Source organism: Bos indicus x Bos taurus, chromosome 3 (genome assembly GCF_003369695.1).
Source record: "Bos indicus x Bos taurus breed Angus x Brahman F1 hybrid chromosome 3, Bos_hybrid_MaternalHap_v2.0, whole genome shotgun sequence".
NCBI classification, from domain to species: domain Eukaryota; kingdom Metazoa; phylum Chordata; class Mammalia; order Artiodactyla; family Bovidae; genus Bos; species Bos indicus x Bos taurus.
The window spans coordinates 113,739,822-113,756,457 of record NC_040078.1 but is presented as its reverse complement, the minus strand read 5'-3'; the positions used below and the strand labels follow the sequence as shown (position 1 = coordinate 113,756,457).

Sequence of the window (16,636 nt, the reverse complement as noted above, 5' to 3'; positions counted from 1 at the left end):
TTCCAGGAGGCTTACCCACTGCCCGGGTCTCGTACTCGTTTGCCAGCTCCTCCGACTCCCCTGCAGCGTTGATGTCATTCTTCACCTTAGCCAGAGTCTTCAGAAGTTTGCTGGCCCCCAGGGCGGCCAAAGTACAGCCCCTGGTCTTTCAGAGAAGTGAGCATGCTGCCGTTAATTCTAAATCCCTTGTGGTCAAGCCAACATCAAAGTCAGACAAGGAAAAAATTGTGGCAAAAGCAGGAAATGGGTTCCCAGCAAGATGTGCAATGTGCACCAAGAGTCCTGAACCTGAATATACTCACAGTCTTGAACACGGAATTAACAGGCAAAAAGACAGTATCAAGATCAATGTAGGACAAGCTGATAGTTCGATGGGGCAGTGGGAGGTCTGAAGACCCACCCCCATGCTATAAGAGCTCAGGTGGGAAAGTGGCCAAGGACACGAAGATCTGACAATGTAGTTAGTGAGACTGTGTGTGAATTAATATTCAGTACCTAATTGTAGGCTCTAAAAATGGAGAAGGTAACTGCTTTTCAACTGCTCATAAATCATTTAGAAAAATCATTATGTAGGGAATCACAGAGAAAAATATCAATCATTTCCCAGAGAAGATTTTGTACAGGCCATACCTTCCTGTCTATAATGTGATAAAGCTAGAAATTAATTTTTAAACTAAACTTAAAAACCTCATCCACTTGGAAAACAATCGCACATCCACACACACCTAAGAAGTAAGTGCTTTCTGGATTGCCCACAATGGCCAGCACTTTTCAGAGACCTCCCCTCCCAAACACACCTCTGTTCACATTAAAAACAAGCCACAACCATTTTCGTTACATCAAATATTTCATTTCATTAGTGATGCTTTAAGATTAGGCTCCCCAGGTGGAACAGTGGTAAAGAATCCATCCACCAGTCCAGGAGATCCAAGAGACAGAGCTTCAAAGCCTGGATCAGGAAGATCCCCTGGAGAAGGAAACGGCAACTTGCTCCAGTATACTTGCCTGGAAAATTTCAAGGATAGAGGAGCCTGGTGGGCTACACTCTCTGGGGCAGCAAATAGTCAGACAGGACTGAGCGTGGACACATATGCGCACACATGTGTGAGTTCTGAGAGGGTCAGAACAACCACAGCAAAGCGCACATTTGCCAAGGAATTGGGCGTTTACCTGCTCCCAAATGACTTTGGAGAGTTCCTTCTTGTTCTGAAGAATGGCCCAGATGAAGAGCGCTTGCAGGGGGTGCCGAGTAATAGGAGACACATCCTGGGAGGGTTAGAGCAGGGAGTCAGCACCTGCAGCTGGAACACCACTTTAGCAGACACACCAGTATGAGAATGAAAATGCGGTCAGGATGCCCTAGGATGCACCCCGTGTTTGGAGGGCTCTGTAACTCGGTGCCTGAATCCATTTTCAGAGAATAGGGATGAGCATTTCATCTCCCCAGTGCACCAGGTGGTATAATCTGACACGGAATCTTTGATCTATCACAAAAGGCAATGTACAAGTAGATGGAAAAGTATAAAGGCTGAAAAAAATGTGCTGACAGCAATTTAAAAACTGAATGACTCTGACAGCCAGAAGAGAAAGCAATTCCTTCTCACCATATAACTCTCCTTCTCATCTAGAAAAATGCTCAGTCTAAATTCCGACTTTCCGATAGTTAAAGTTCAATTATCACAATGTAAAACTATATTTATTTCTTTGGAGTGTTATTCAAAGTTCCTAATGTTTCAGCTAGAATCCCAGCTTCATTTAGCCGCCTAAGGGAATCTTTTTCAGATAGAAAAACAACTCTATGTATAGATTCCTTTTAATCTTTCCTTCAAGTTTTACCAAGATACAAAATGTTTCTGGCACAGTTATGGATACTGTGGAGAGTTTCACTATAAATAGAATCAAACAGCTTTTTAAACACTTCCAACTTCTTCAAACACCTAGCTCATTTAGATTTTTGCAACACACACATATATTAAAATTCGAGAACTATAAAAGATAATGACCTAGCTTGAGTTTTCCCAGAAGTAAAAGGATTTGAGACAAGCATTTTATTTGAGAAGTGATTCCGGGAAAACCACTCGGAGGCTGAGGAAACGAAATTAGAAAAGGACGGACCTACAGGTTATCATGGTAAATAACCAGAAACGAACCCCACCAGGTGGGGCTTCCCTGGTGGCTCAGCGGGAATCTGCCTGCCAATGCAGGAGATGTGGGTTCAGTCGCTGGGTCAGGAAGATCCCCTGGAGAAGGAAATGGCAACCCACTACAGTATTCTTGCCTGGAGAATCCCACGGACAGAGGAGACTGGTGGGCTGTAGTCCATGGGGCTGCAAAGAGTCAGACATGACTTAGCCACTGAACAACAACTGTCCCACTAGGCAACTCTAGGGGGCAGTGTAGGACACAGGCCTCAGAATTATCCCCTCTGAGCAGGAAGGTTGCTGGGGTATTTATACACCAACTTGACCCTCAGTGGGCTCTGAGCAGAGCAAGCCTTCAGCAAAGAGTTGCTGGTGCAGGAAACTGGCCCTGCCTGTCCTTTAAGTAGAAAATCTTGAAAGAATATAAGTAGTACATCCATAACATCCTCTCAAGTGGAAACCAGGATTATCCTTTTGGAAAGATTTGCTTCCCTTTTCATTCACAAAGGAAAACTTGGCAGTTCTCCAGTCCTTTGCATGGATAGCACAGAACTGTTTTAGGCAGATCACATCTAAAAGGCTAAGGCATGAACAGGTTGCCATTTCTTTGCCCCTGTTCTCTGTTAGATACCTTCAGAAAGTGATCACACCAACCTCTGCAATTAATAAACACTGCAATAACTACTTGTAAATATAGCACAAAGAATAAAGCAAGAAAATGCACCATTTATTATCTCAGTAGGATCTGCTAGCTTAAATAAATGAAGTAGGGCAAGAAAATTAACAAACCCAATATGTTGACTACATGATGGTGATTAGGTAGGAATCTAGGGAGTAGGAATCTAGAGAGGTAGAGAGATTTTTCTGAAGGAAGACTCAAGAGATCAGAGTATTCAGGCAGACAGCCATCCCAGTACATACATGGAGCTCTATGTCTATTTCATCTCTGCTATTCCTGTCTTCCTTCCGGAAGCCTCTTCGGAAGTTAGCAACCAGTTTCCAGACAAAGGTGAGGAGGGCATCATTATAGGAATTCTTGGCGATCTGCAGGTTTCGATACACCAGGGAGCTGAAGTGATTGGAGAAGAGCTCCGTGAGGACATCATTGGTGAGGAACTTCCGCAGGTTCAAGCCATTCTCCAGAAAGAGGCGGACAAACTTGGGTCTGTCCTTTATAAGAGCTGTAAACATGACTTCCTGAAGGTCAGCAGACTGAGGAGAAAGAGCACAGAGAGAGGGCGCACACACTAAATCCAATTAAAGAAGCAAGCCATTTTCTTTCTCAGCTTCCATCGCATTTTCAACCACAAAGTAACAGGATTATCAGATTCTCTTTCAGTTCTGCTTTGGAAATAAAATTTATCTTTTCAGTTGTAACACAATGTTGGATTTTAGCTCAAGCGTTGCGGCAGGAGAAGGAAGCAGCATGGTGGGATCTGAAATCAGCCAGACGTGGGTTTGGATGGGACTTGGCCTTGTGCTATGGTAAAGTGCAGACGATGGCACCATATAGGGGTGACATTGATCAAGAATTGATCCCAATGTCTCGTACAGAAGCACTGGCTCTGTTAGGGGGCAGGGAACCTGCCATCCAGCTCACACCACTTCTCTGAGGTCTACAGTAGACACCATTATGAGCCAACCACCAACCAACTCTTCTGTCTGTGCCGTGGGGTCACCCTACTGCCCTTCACACACCATGAGGCAAACGCCTGGCCATGTTCAAAAACCATGAGTTACTGGAACACCTGACAGTGATACCCAGTTATTATTTCCCTTTATCTCTACTGTCTGGGCTCCTGATAAGTCTTATCCCATAGAAGCCTATTGAAAATCTTAATAATGAATACATTCTTCAGGCACAAACCAGTGGTCCACAGATCACACCACTGGTTCCCAACGTCCTCCTTAGTACTGGGTCGCCCAAAAGTTCGCTCGTGTGTTTCAAAACCTGAATGAATATTTTGACCAACCCAATATTTTTTACAGTTTGATTCAGTTGCCAACATTAACAATTAGACTATGTATAAAATAGAAAACTGATAGGAATATACTGTATAACACAGGGAACTCAATGCACCATGGTGTCCTAAATGGGAAGGAAATCCGGAAGGGAGGGGACATGTGCACACGTACGGCTGATTCATTTTGCCATGCAGCAGAAACTAACAACACTCTAAAGCAACCATGTGTGTGTGTTAGTCGCTCAGTCGTGTCTGACTCTTTTCAACCCCATGCACTGTAGCCCACCAGGCTCCTCTGTCCATGGGATTCTCCAGGCAAGAATACTGGAGGGGGTTGCCATTCCATTCTCCAAAGGATCTTCCCGACCCAGGGATTGAACCCTGGTCTCCTGCATCACAGGCAGATTCTTTACCACTTGAGCTAAAGGGAAGTCCTACAAAACCACTATAAAGTCCTATAAAGCAACTATACTGCAATAAAAATTAATAAAAAATTAGATGGTTCATAAAAATCCACAATTCCAGCATTAAAATCCAGATGCCTCAGACAGTAAAGAATCCACCTGCAATGCAGGAGACCTGGATTCAATCCCTGGGTCAGGAAGATCCCCTGGAACAAGGAATGGCAACCCACTCCAGTATTCTTGCCTGGAGAATCCCATGGACAGAGGAGCCTGGCGGGCTACATACAGTCCATGGGGTCACAAAGAGTCAGACATGACGAAGCGAATAACACTCACGAGTAAACACCAGAAGATCTGACACCACAGAGAACCATCAGCTGGAGCCAGTGGGGGCAGTTCCAGGAGCCTGGGCGCTGCAGCGCCAAACCCACACACATCTCCTTGCCGCCCACCCAATCCACTCTCCTCACTGGACGTGACTGAGCCCCAGTTCAGGGGAATATCCCCGGCCAAGGGCAGCATTAGCGGTTTCTGTTTCTGTCTGATGTTGGTCTCAGCAGGATCACACGTTACCTGCAGAGGAACTGCCGGGAGCCGGAATATTGCATACTGAGTGCATATTGAGTGCAGCACTTTCCACAGCATCATCTTTCAGGATCTGGAATAGCTCAACTAGAATTCTATCACTGCCGGGAGCCAGTGTGAGGAACTCCGCCCATGGCAAAGGTCATGAGGAAGGAGGCTCAGCATACGCAAAGGCGGGATCGAGCCTCAGGAGTCCCCCTGGAAATTCTCGAGCATCTACCCCCAAAACCAGAGTCTGCCTACTTTCTGCTTTGTGCTCTCACCTACACCTCTGACTTTATGGGGGGCTGTCCCCCACTACCTCTCTCTGAAAAAAGAGTTAGCTTACAGCTCCAGTTAACAATTCCTGGGTGTGACAGTGTTTCAACCTACAAACTCCTTTGGAAATCCTAGCCTGCCTGAATAGGTTTTTCCAGCCACATGTGATTGTTCAGAGCCTCCCAACTGTGAGAGGCGGGAGATGTTCTAAACTGTCTAATACAGAGTCCTTTGAGCAGTTAAAAGATTGATTAGAAATTGTATTGGTGAAGGGTTTTTCACTTTTTGGGCCAATGTTTTCTGCTAAGTCTCTGCATCCCTTACCTGCTGTGTCCCTGGCAGTGTATTGATTAATATAATTGGTGTAAGTAGTAGCTTTAATGTTTGTAACCTTGGACCCTTGAGTTAATTCTTTTCTTGATTGAGCCCACCACACCTTTGCCTATAGGAATGCAACTTTATCTAATGCTTTTGGAGGGTGGCTCCTGACTTGGAATAATCACCTTTAGAGAAAAATAAGTTTCTTAAAATGTTAACAGGCCTCCTGGCCAGAAGATGATGTAATTCACCTGAACTTTTGCATATGATAAGTTTGAAAGCCTGGCTTCAATTAGAACCAGGAACTGCTGTCCTTGCATGACTCCACCCCTTCCCCCATTATCCTCTATGCATGACTTAAGGTATAAAAACTACTTTGGAAAATAAAGTGCGAGCCTTGTTCACCGAAACTTGGTCTCCCCATGTCGCTCTCTCTCTCACTCTGGCTGAGTCTCCATCTGGAGCGCGGAAGCCACCATGCTTACTAATTATGCCTGGGCTTCTAAGATCCAACCGGGGAGGCCTCAGTGTCTCCTCTCCTTCGGGAGAACGGAAGGACGCCTGCGGCCTACGTAAGTGGTGCAAACTTCTTGTCTTGAAGTTTTATTGGTCTCCCACGTAAACCAAGCTACTCAGCCTCTTTTCTCCACTGAATTTCCTCACTGAGCTATCCTCATTCTATTACTCTTTATATCTTTGGTAAAATATTTAAATAAATAGGTCGCCTATGCTGTCTCTCCTTTGAATACCCTGGATCAGCCAGGGCTGGACCCCGGCAGGGAACTGGCAAGGGGCCCTTCAGTGCCCACACTGTGGCTCCCAGTGGGACAGAGGCAGAAAGCAGTGGCTGACCTGATGGTCTGCACTGCTAACCAGCTTCCAGGTTAAGTCCATGCTACCCCCGGTCCAGGGATCACTCTTTGAGAACCCCTGGCACACAGGGAAAGAGAACAGCTTCAAAGTCAGACACACCTTTGTCTCCACACCTTGGTTTTACCATTACCTTACCTTATGTGCAACCTTGAATGAGACTGTGTCTCTGAACCTCATTTTTCTCATCTGTAAAGTAGGTGTTTGTGGGGATGAAATGAGGTAACACAGGTCAAGATGCCTTTAGAGATTCAAGTTCAGAACAGGCTCCCAAAATGCCATCACAATGCCACCCCCGCCCCACCCCCGTGGTACCCATGGCTGCTACTGCTGCTGCTAAGTCACTTCAGTCGTGTCCGACTCTGTGCAACCCCAGAGACGGCAGCCCACCAGGCTCCCCCGTCCCTGGGATCCTCCAGGCAAGAACACTGGAGTGGGTTGCCATTTCCTTCTCCAATGCATGAAAGTGAAAAGTGAAAGTGAAGTCGCTCAGTCGTGTCCGACTCCCAGCAACCCTGTGGACTGCAGCCTACCAGGCTCCTCTGTCCATGGGATTTTCCAGGCAAGAGTACTGGAGTGGGTTGCCATTGCCTTCTCCAAAAACAGTATGAGCTGACCCCAACTCACCACTGTGCAAGGAAATGGAGGCATGGAAAGGTTAAGTAACTTGCAGAGGTTAAGTCATGCAGAGGAGCTGGCTCCAGAGTCCATTCTCTCAACCATTAGACCCTTCATGCTTAACTATCTTTATCTAAGCTAGTAAAATTAAATGATCAATTCAATATGTGCCCAACTTTATGTTTATTTGTACTATCTAACCTCACTTAAATAGGACAGTTCACACACATGGGTTCATTTACGAATCAATTAACTAAATCTACTTGCAATTCTACTTTCCCTCAACTAACTCAAGGCTTGCCATATGAGATAGGGCTCATTATACTGCAAAAACCAAACAAAGATAGTGTTTGCTAAAGAAATGAATAATTTAAATGTCCATAAACCATGACTTTATTTGTATTCTATTATTAAAATTGATCACGTTAGTATAAATGAATTCTTCATCTTTGATTATATGATAATGGGCCTAAAAGTTTTCTGAGTCTGACTGGGAAGGATACAAAGTTATGAAATACACATGCCTTATACTGTTATACACATATAAAATGAAATTCTCACTGCCCACCAATGACTGAAGAGCTGAAAACAAAGAAGCCCCTGCTATGTGGATCCACGTGTGACATTTTATAATTGTTCCTATGAAACAGAATTCCTGAAGTGGATCTCAGTTGAGTTGTATACAAGAGGATGCTGCTGGAAAGTGTAGCCTTACAGCTGTCATCAAATTCAAAGTGAGAGGGACTTCCCTAGCAGTCCAGTGGTTAAGATTCTGTGCTCCCAATGCAGGGGGCCCGAGTCTGATCCCTGGTCAGGGAACTAGATCCTGCAACTAAGAGTTCCCATGCTGAAATGAAATATCCCGCATACTGCAACCAAGACTCAGTGAAGCTGAATAAATGTGAAAAAAATAATTCTAAATGAGAAAAGTCAGCTTACTGGGGAAAAAACACAGATTTCCTGGACATACAACTTCCATATTGGAGGCACAGGTTTGCCTGGGGGAGGCCCAATTTTCTATGATATTCATTGTATGTCTTCAATCAACTTGTTCTATTTGTCTCTTATGCATCTCACGTCTGACAGTTTTCTCATTAGAATTTGGCTAGGAAGGTAGAGTAGGGCACAAAATGAGTACCGCTGTCGAGCATATACTTCCCCCAAGAGGAAATCTTCACCTCTACACCCAGATGGAGAATTGCCTCTCACGTCATAGATGAAAAGCTGTAAACTTTAGATGATATTGGTGGCTTGATGCTACCTTACATTAGTGTATTTAGTTTTATTATCTCTTTACAACCAACCTACGAAGTCAATGTTATTATCCCATACTACAGATGAAGAAGTGCTGGAGAAGACTCTTGACAATCCCTCAGATAGCAAGGAGATCAAACCAGCCAATCCTAAAGGAAATCAATCCTGAACTTTCATTGGAAGGACTGATGCTGAAGCTCCAATACTTTGGCCACCTGATGTGAAGAGTCAACTCACTGGAAAATACCCTGATGCTGGGAAAGATTGAAGGCAGAAGGAGAAGGAGGTGACAGAGGACGAGATAGTTGGACAGCATCACCGACTCAATGGACATGAGTTTGGGCAAACTCCGGGAGATGGTGATGGACAGGGAAGCTTGGCACACTGCAGTCCATGAGGTCGAAATGAGTCAGACACAACTTAGCAACTGAACAACAGCAAGAACAGATGAAGAAAATAAGGCCTAGCAACACAGATGCACCAGACAGAGCGTCCATTTCAAGATTCAGTATCAAAGGCCTTCTTAGAAACAGACTAGACCTGCCACTGGAGTCACCAAAGAAGACTTCTTATTTACCTCCCATCGGCGGTCATTGGTGAAAATCTCATCATTGGCTATGTCCAGCTGGTTCCACTCCAGCAGAAGCTTCAGCTGCCCATTCCAGTTATCCTTATCTTGTTCATTGGTGCTAAAGGCTGTAAGAGGACAGGGAAAAAGTCAACTTACCAAACACCCAGAAACAAGAGCATCAGAACCATTCCATACGGCCAACTATCAGAGCCATTTGTCAAAGGAGATTCTGAACATGTTCTCTTAGAATCAAACACTTAGAGGGACTTTACTGGTGGTCCAGTGGTTCAGACTTTATCTTCCAGTGCAGTGGGTGTGGGTTCAATCCCCGGACAAGAAGCTAAGATTCCCACATGCTTTGCAGCCGAAAAACCAAAACATAACAAGCAGAAACAATATTATGATATATTCATTAAAGGTTTTTTAAAAATGGTCCAGATTAAAAAAAAAAAAACTTAAAAAAAAAGGAATCAGACACTCAGAGCTGTCATTTCACTGACACTTTATTTTCACTGATTCTTATCCATATTCTCTATGTCCCAAAGTATATGATGAGGATCAATTTAGGTGATAATATCTTTCCATTCCATATCCTAACAGTGTAACTATGGCATATTGATATTTTCCTATAGATTCAGATTCCATAAATATTACATATCCAGGGCCACATCTGACTTATACTATATCTAAATCTATGAAATAAAGAGCTATATTATAACAATGTTCTACTTGTCTTTTCCAGAGCTATTATTTTCTGTATCTGTGTATCTCTACAGATGTAGCCCCATTTCAATAAATATCCTTACAACCACATTTCTGACAAGTACGACAAGAATGTTTCTAATAAATAGTTAATGCTAAAAATGCACTTCCCAGGTGCCTTGCGCTGCTCTGCATACCTTACAGATATTAATCAGGCGGTTCAACTCCACACGGTCTTTGTCAGGTAATTTCACCTGGATGGGATTCTCAGGAAGCAAAGTTCACACATGAGAATTTAAAACTAAGGTTCATTCACAAGCTTCAGGAGATGTGTTAGCCCCTGAAACTGAATGCAGAATCATCTGTGTGTGAAGTGTGTGTGTACATGTGTACACAGATGTGGAATCCTAGGACAAAGGTCCACAGCTTTTATCACATTCTCCCAGGTGTCTGAGGCTCAGAAAAAGATTTTAAACCACTACTAGAGACAATTCTTTGGAAAGCACTGTGATCGTATTTAACCAGTATTTCAATGACATAAAAATTCTTGTTCTATTAAATACATACATCCAAGGAGGTCAATAATAGTTATTCTAACTTTCAACCTATGATAATCAAAATTAAATGCAAGATTATATTTCCAGTAAGTCTGTTTAAAAAATAAATGCCAGCCATTAAAAGCCACAGAAAGTCACATTTCTAGAAGAGCTATTTTTACTCACCTTTGTACAACGCATAGGAGATCGCATTGCTCACAATTTCATCCCCTGCTTCTTCCATTTTAATAACTGTTAATAGGTGAGAACTTTCGACAATTTCTTTGAGCTGGCAAGATTTAAAGAGCAGAATTGTCAGCCAACTGATTTCAGGCCCGAGGAGTATAAACTTCTCTCTCTTTTGGTGAGAAATGTCTCGTTCCATTTTTTTTAAAGACGACCTATAGGAATGTTTCAGATTTCCTTCCCTCCTCTCAGTGCCCATTCTCGTAGCATCTAATTTCTAAATTGAAACAGTGAGTCCTTGACCACAATGAGCATAAAGCACTGCTTCTATAAGGACAGGTATATCAAAAGAACCTATCAGAAAGCTGCAAGATAAAATGACTAGGGGTGAGTGTGAGTGTGTGTATGTGACACATGGTAGATACTCAATCATTGAGTGAGTGAATAAATCAGGAAAAGACAACAGAAAAATCACAGAAATTGTCCAAGTGTGGTCCTAAGGGCTTAGACTATAGAAAGGAAAATTCAATGTGAATAAAAGCCAAGACAACGTGGTGATTAAATAAAGAGATGAGGGATTCTCTATATTTTCCTTTGTGATTTTCTGTAATGTTTAATTTTAAGACATTTTGTAAGATTCACGAGCTGGGGGAGGGACTTCCCTGGCAGTCCAGCAGTGGGAAGCAGGTTTGATCCCTGGTCAATAAAAGACAAAAAAAAAAGAGCCTGGGGAGAGGCAGAGCCGCTCCTGATTCTAAGGTTTCAGGCCAGCTTGGAGGGAGCTTGCAAATGAAGAGCTCCCTCTAGAGGAGGAAGCGAGTCTGGCTGTGGTTACACGGAGTTCAAGGCGCTGGTGGGTTTTCCCGGCAACATTTGGACATGAAGATCTGGAACTACAGTCTTGGCTGGGCAGAGAGGGAAGCCTCAGGTCAGGTTGGCTATATATGCATTCTTGCATATATTCAGAAAAGATGAAAACCCTGATTTGAAAAGATATACGCACTCCAATGTTGAGAGTAGCACTACTTACAATAGCCAGGTCATAAGCAATCATAGCAGATAAATGGACAAAAAAGATGTGGTAAATATGCACACACACACACACACACACACACAATGGAATATCAGTCATAAAAAAAGAATGAAATAATGCCATTTGCAGCAACATGAATGGTGCTAAGCGAAGTAAGACAGAGGAAGACAAATTATATATCACTTATATGTGGAATCTAAAAATAATACAAATAAGCTTATTTAGAAAACAGAAACAGATTCACAGACATAGAAAACAAACTCATGGTTACCAAAGGGGGAAGGGGAGGGGACGGATAAATTAATAGTATGGGACTGACAGATACATGCTACTAAATATAAAACAGCAAGGACTGTCCGAATGATAAGGGTTTACTGTATAGCACAGGGAACTATATGCAATGTCTTGTTTTTTTTTTAATGTATTTTTATTTATTTGGCTGTTCTTGGTCTTAGTGGTGGCATGTGGGATCTAGTTACCTGACCAGGGATTGAACCCAGGCCCCCTGCATTGGGAGTACAGAGTCTTAGCCACTGGACCACCAGGGAATTCCCTGTAATGTCTTTTAATGGAAAAGAATCTGAAAATAATATATACATATTCTTTACATAAAAATATGTGTGTACATATATTCTTATTCTTATATATAGACACACACATATATATGTACAGAAAAACATCTGTCTCTGTTCATCAACTATGCTAAAGCTTTTGACCATGTAAATCATGACAAACTATGGAAAGCTGAGAGATGGGAATACCAGACCATCCTACCTGTCTCCTGAGAAACCCGTAAGGAGGTCAAGAAGCAACCGTTAGAACCCTGTATGGAACAACTGACTGGTTCAAGATCGAGAAACGAGTACGACTGGGCTGTCTGCTGTCACCTGTTTGTTTAACCTATACGCTGAGCACATCATGAGACATGCCGGGCTGGGTGAGTTACAAGCCAGAATCAAGACAGGCGGGAAAAACATTAACAACTTCAGATATAGCACTCCAATCGCAGAAATTGAAGAGGAACTAAAGAGCCTCTTGGTGAGGGTGAAGGAGGAGAGTGAAAGAGCCGGCTTAAGACTAAATATTTAAAAATCTAAGATCATGGCATCTGGCCCCAATACTGCATGGCAAATAGAAGGGGAGAAGGTGGAAGCAGTAACAGATTTCCTCTTCCTGGGCTCCAAAACCACTGAGGACAGTAACTGCAGCCGTGAAATCAGAAGACAGTGGCTTCTTGGCAGGAAAGCGATGACAAACCTAGAAAAGCAGAGACGCTCCTCTGCCGACAAAGGTCCACAGAGTCAAGGCTACGGTCTTCCCAGTGGTCACGCACAGTTGTGAGAGCTGGACCACAAAGAAGGCAGAACACCAAAGAATTGATGCCTTCAGATCGTGTTGCTGGAGCAGACCCTTGAGAGTCCCTTGGACAGCAAGGGGATCAAACCAGTCAATCTTAAGGGAGATAAACCCTGAATATTCCCTGCAAGGACTGATGCTGAGGCTGAAGCTCCAGTATTTTGGTCATCTGATTCAAACAGCTGACTCATTGGAAAAGTACCCGATGCTAGGAAAGATCGAGGGCAGAAAGAGAAGGGGGGTCAGAAAATGAGATGACTCGACAGCATCACCGATGAAATGAACATGAACTTGGGCAAACTCCAGAAGATGGTGAGGGACAGAGAGGCTTGGCGTGCTGCAGTCCATGGGGCACAAAAAGTCAGACACGACCGGGCGACTGAACAACAACAACAGTAAGTACATTTATTTATATATGCATATATATATTTCAATCACTTGGCTGTACACCTGATAGAACACAGTATTATAACTTGAGTTCAATTTTTTAAAAAGAAAAAAGGAGCGCCCTTGAATTTTGACTTTAGGAGGTGACCTTAAGGTTGCAGTTTCCTGGGAAAGGTGGTGTCCAAGGGCTTCATTCAAGAGGCATCTGAGGGTGACGAGGAAATAGATGAAAACTGCAGGAAGGCACAGACCACAGTGAGTTTGACGGAGAGGGAGAGGGGCTGACGGCAGGAAGGGAAGGGTCCTCCCACCACGCTGGCGGCCTTTGTTCACGCAAAGGAAAGGGGTCTGGCCAGAAATGACAGGTGAGGAGGGGTCCAGGTCCCAGGATTCTGGGGCCAGCTGGGGGTGGGCAGCACAGAAGGGCCAGGACAACTTTTCCTTTGGAATTAAAAGGAAGAAGAAGAAGATGAACATGGATACAGAGCAAATGGATGGAACCCAGAGGACTCTGCAGGGGCGCCCACCCGTACTCCGTCCCCCTAGGATCCTGACCCCTAACTGCAGCCCATGTGAGCTCAACTGCAACAGTCTCAGATCACACCTCGCCCTGCTTCAAACTCCTCGGTGACTTCCTGACACACCTGAATGAGACCAAAAGCTCTAGACAGTGTTCAAGGAGCTCCCTGGCCTGGTTCCTCCTAAGTCCTACAGTCTCCACCTCAAAGCGTCCACCCTCACCTCCATCTTTCAGTCCCTTCGGGAGCTGGGCTTATCTTGAGTCTCAGGAGCTGTGCCCCAAACAAGCCCAGCCCTCACCCTTGACCCTCACCCTTGACCCTCACCCATCACTCAGATCTCAGATCCCACGTCACCTCCTCTGAGAAGCCCTCCGCTGAAAGGCCCTCCCACACCAGGCCAGGCTCCCTTGGCTCAAGCCCAGTGTATCCACGCTGCTAATTTTCTTTAAAACTCCCTTTTCTGGTAGGAAATTAAACAGCACACTGTACTGTAATCACTCAACGGGAACTTTTTTTTTTAATTTCCATTTTCTTTCTGAAGACAGGCACTCCCTGTTGTGTACTCTCCTTTTTGAAATGTCTGTTGCAGGATCAGGCATCAGTATGTGCTCAATAAATTACTACTGAATAAATGCAAGTGTTGGAAATGAATGATACCGGGTTGGCTGGCAGGCTGGGAGACGCTGAAGGGTCAAGCTCTTGAGAAGGTGGGAGTGGGCAGAGTGGGGAACTATGAGAGCCCTGGTGGGGAGGAGGGCCTGGGCCCAGTGGGCAAGCATATGGGGTCTCCTGAGGAGGATGAGAAACTGTGACGCCAGGCTTAGGGGCTGCTTGTCCACATGGCCAGTGAGGCCACCCACAACTCCCCCGAGAGCTTGCTCAACGAATGTCTGGCTGAATGTATACATTCATTCATTAATAATTCCACTCTTGAGCTTTGTCTTTTGGGAAATCTCTACCAACTGCCAAACCCCATATAAGTGCACAATTAAAATGCCAGGCTAATTTTTATTATTGATGTATGTCTTCTGATTGACATGACTATAATTATGATAAATCATTAGCATATGAATATGAATTAGATACGCATCGCAGAAAGGGCAATATAATCATAGAAAGTGAAATGTGTCTGACATTTAGCCTGCTTCACGTGACTTTCCCGTAGCAGTTTTCTTGAAGCAGAAAATCAAAACCCTTCATAAAGGGACTTCCCTGGTGGTCCAGTGGTTAAAACTTCACCTTCCAATGTAAGGGGAGCCAATTCAACCCCTGGTTGGGTAGCTAAGATCCCACATGCCTCGCAGCCAAAAACCCAAAACATAAAACAGAAACAATATTATAACAAATTCAATGAAGACTTTTTAAAAAATGGCCCACATCAAAAAAAAATTTTTTTTAATATCCTTTATAAAGGGTATGGGGACCCATACAGTGGCGTGGCCCTTTGGACATGACCTTGTCTGGGCTCGACAAGCAATGTGCATAAGGAATAAGAGGAAAGTCACTGGAATGGACCCAGGGCCATCTTTGATGGGTGAGTTAAGAGTTGTCTATTCCTTTGTCTGCGAGCATCCTTGAACTGACCGCTGGATTTCTTCCATCCATCCCAGGAAAGTATCTTGACGACACTGCTCAACACACAAAGTCTTAGGTTTCTATCTGTGCTTTGGGGTTGCTCCCTTGATATGTTTGGAAAGACTCAAGCTGTTTAGGTCTGAATATATGGGGAACAGAAATAACCACTGTGGGTTATACGTATTTCTCTCACCCACATATTTTCACCCGGAGGGCACTCTATTCAAATCGGGCTCCTGGGTATTCAGGGCGTTTGTGTCTATGCATGTTCAGCCATGTCCAACTCTTTGTGACCCCATGGACTGTAGCTCACCAGGCTCCTCTGTCCAAGGGATTCTCCAGGCAAGAACACTGAAGTGGGTTGCCATTTCCTTCTCCACAGTATCTTCCCAACCCAGGGATCGAATCCACGTTTCCTGCATCTCCTGCACTGGCAGGCGGATTCTTCACCTCTCCCTTGATTGGCTCGGGGTTGGGGAGTGACATAGGCAACTGACCACTTTGGCTGTGCCCAGCCAGCCCCTTCCCGCTTCTTCGTTGGGATCTGCTCCTTGCAGGGTGCTAGTGCTCTAGTGTCAGCTGTCACTACGTGTAGCCTGACAGCGGGCCGGCAATCCTCCAGGGCTGCCTCTGTCTGGGTGGGTTCCTCTGTCTCATTCAGGGGCTCAGCACAAGGAGGTCCGTGGTGGCTGCACCCCTAAGCCGCATCTTTCAACTCGGCCTTCATCATCAATGACGCTAATATCACTCTATTCCCCTCAACTGGACTTGAACAAGATACAAGCAAACCCCAGCAAGAACTTTCACAGAAAACCACTAGCTTTGCCCTTTTTAGCAAAATCTGGGAAACACAGATGTTGTAGGAACATCACGTGGGCTTTTTTTGGACAGTGCATCATTCAGCACCAACAGAGACTCTCGGGTATAGGAAGAAGATGCAGCTGCCATCTTCTGAGTCTTAGTAGTGAGACTTAATCCAGAAAGGACTTGTGTCCTGATCACTTTGATCCTGCCGCACCTTCCGTGGATCATCACCTAACTGCCCAGTCATGTGAAATTAAATAAAGCCAAGAGGGTCTCATTGTTCATTAATTTAATACCGAGTACCGGTAGCCTAGACAATGGGCTTGATTCTTCTCATTATTTACAAGAATTTGATTTGTTCATGCTTGCTTTAAATAATGACAAAGACCAATACACACTACTCCATATAAAATAAACAAGGATTTACTGTTTAGGACAGGGAACTACATTCAGTATCTTGTAATAATCTATAATGAAAAAGAATCTGCAAAAGAAAGTTACATATATATGTAACATATATATATATATGTAGGGGGCTTCCCAGATGGCCCTA

The 16,636-nt window shown here is 44.2% G+C and overlaps 1 protein-coding gene across 1 annotated transcript in view; it reads right to left on the bottom strand.

Moving 5' to 3' along the window:
• The window catches only part of TRPM8 (transient receptor potential cation channel subfamily M member 8), a 92,087-nt gene that overhangs the window by 53,641 nt on the left and 21,810 nt on the right, over window positions 1-16,636 (bottom strand). Inside the window, exons 9-13 of the mRNA XM_027538264.1 lie at window positions 10,408-10,510; window positions 8,990-9,108; window positions 3,063-3,353; window positions 1,171-1,266; window positions 16-145 (exon numbers count right to left, since the gene is read on the bottom strand). Coding sequence (XP_027394065.1) covers window positions 16-145; window positions 1,171-1,266; window positions 3,063-3,353; window positions 8,990-9,108; window positions 10,408-10,510 — 739 coding nt within the window. The remainder of the gene's footprint in view (window positions 1-15; window positions 146-1,170; window positions 1,267-3,062; window positions 3,354-8,989; window positions 9,109-10,407; window positions 10,511-16,636) is intronic.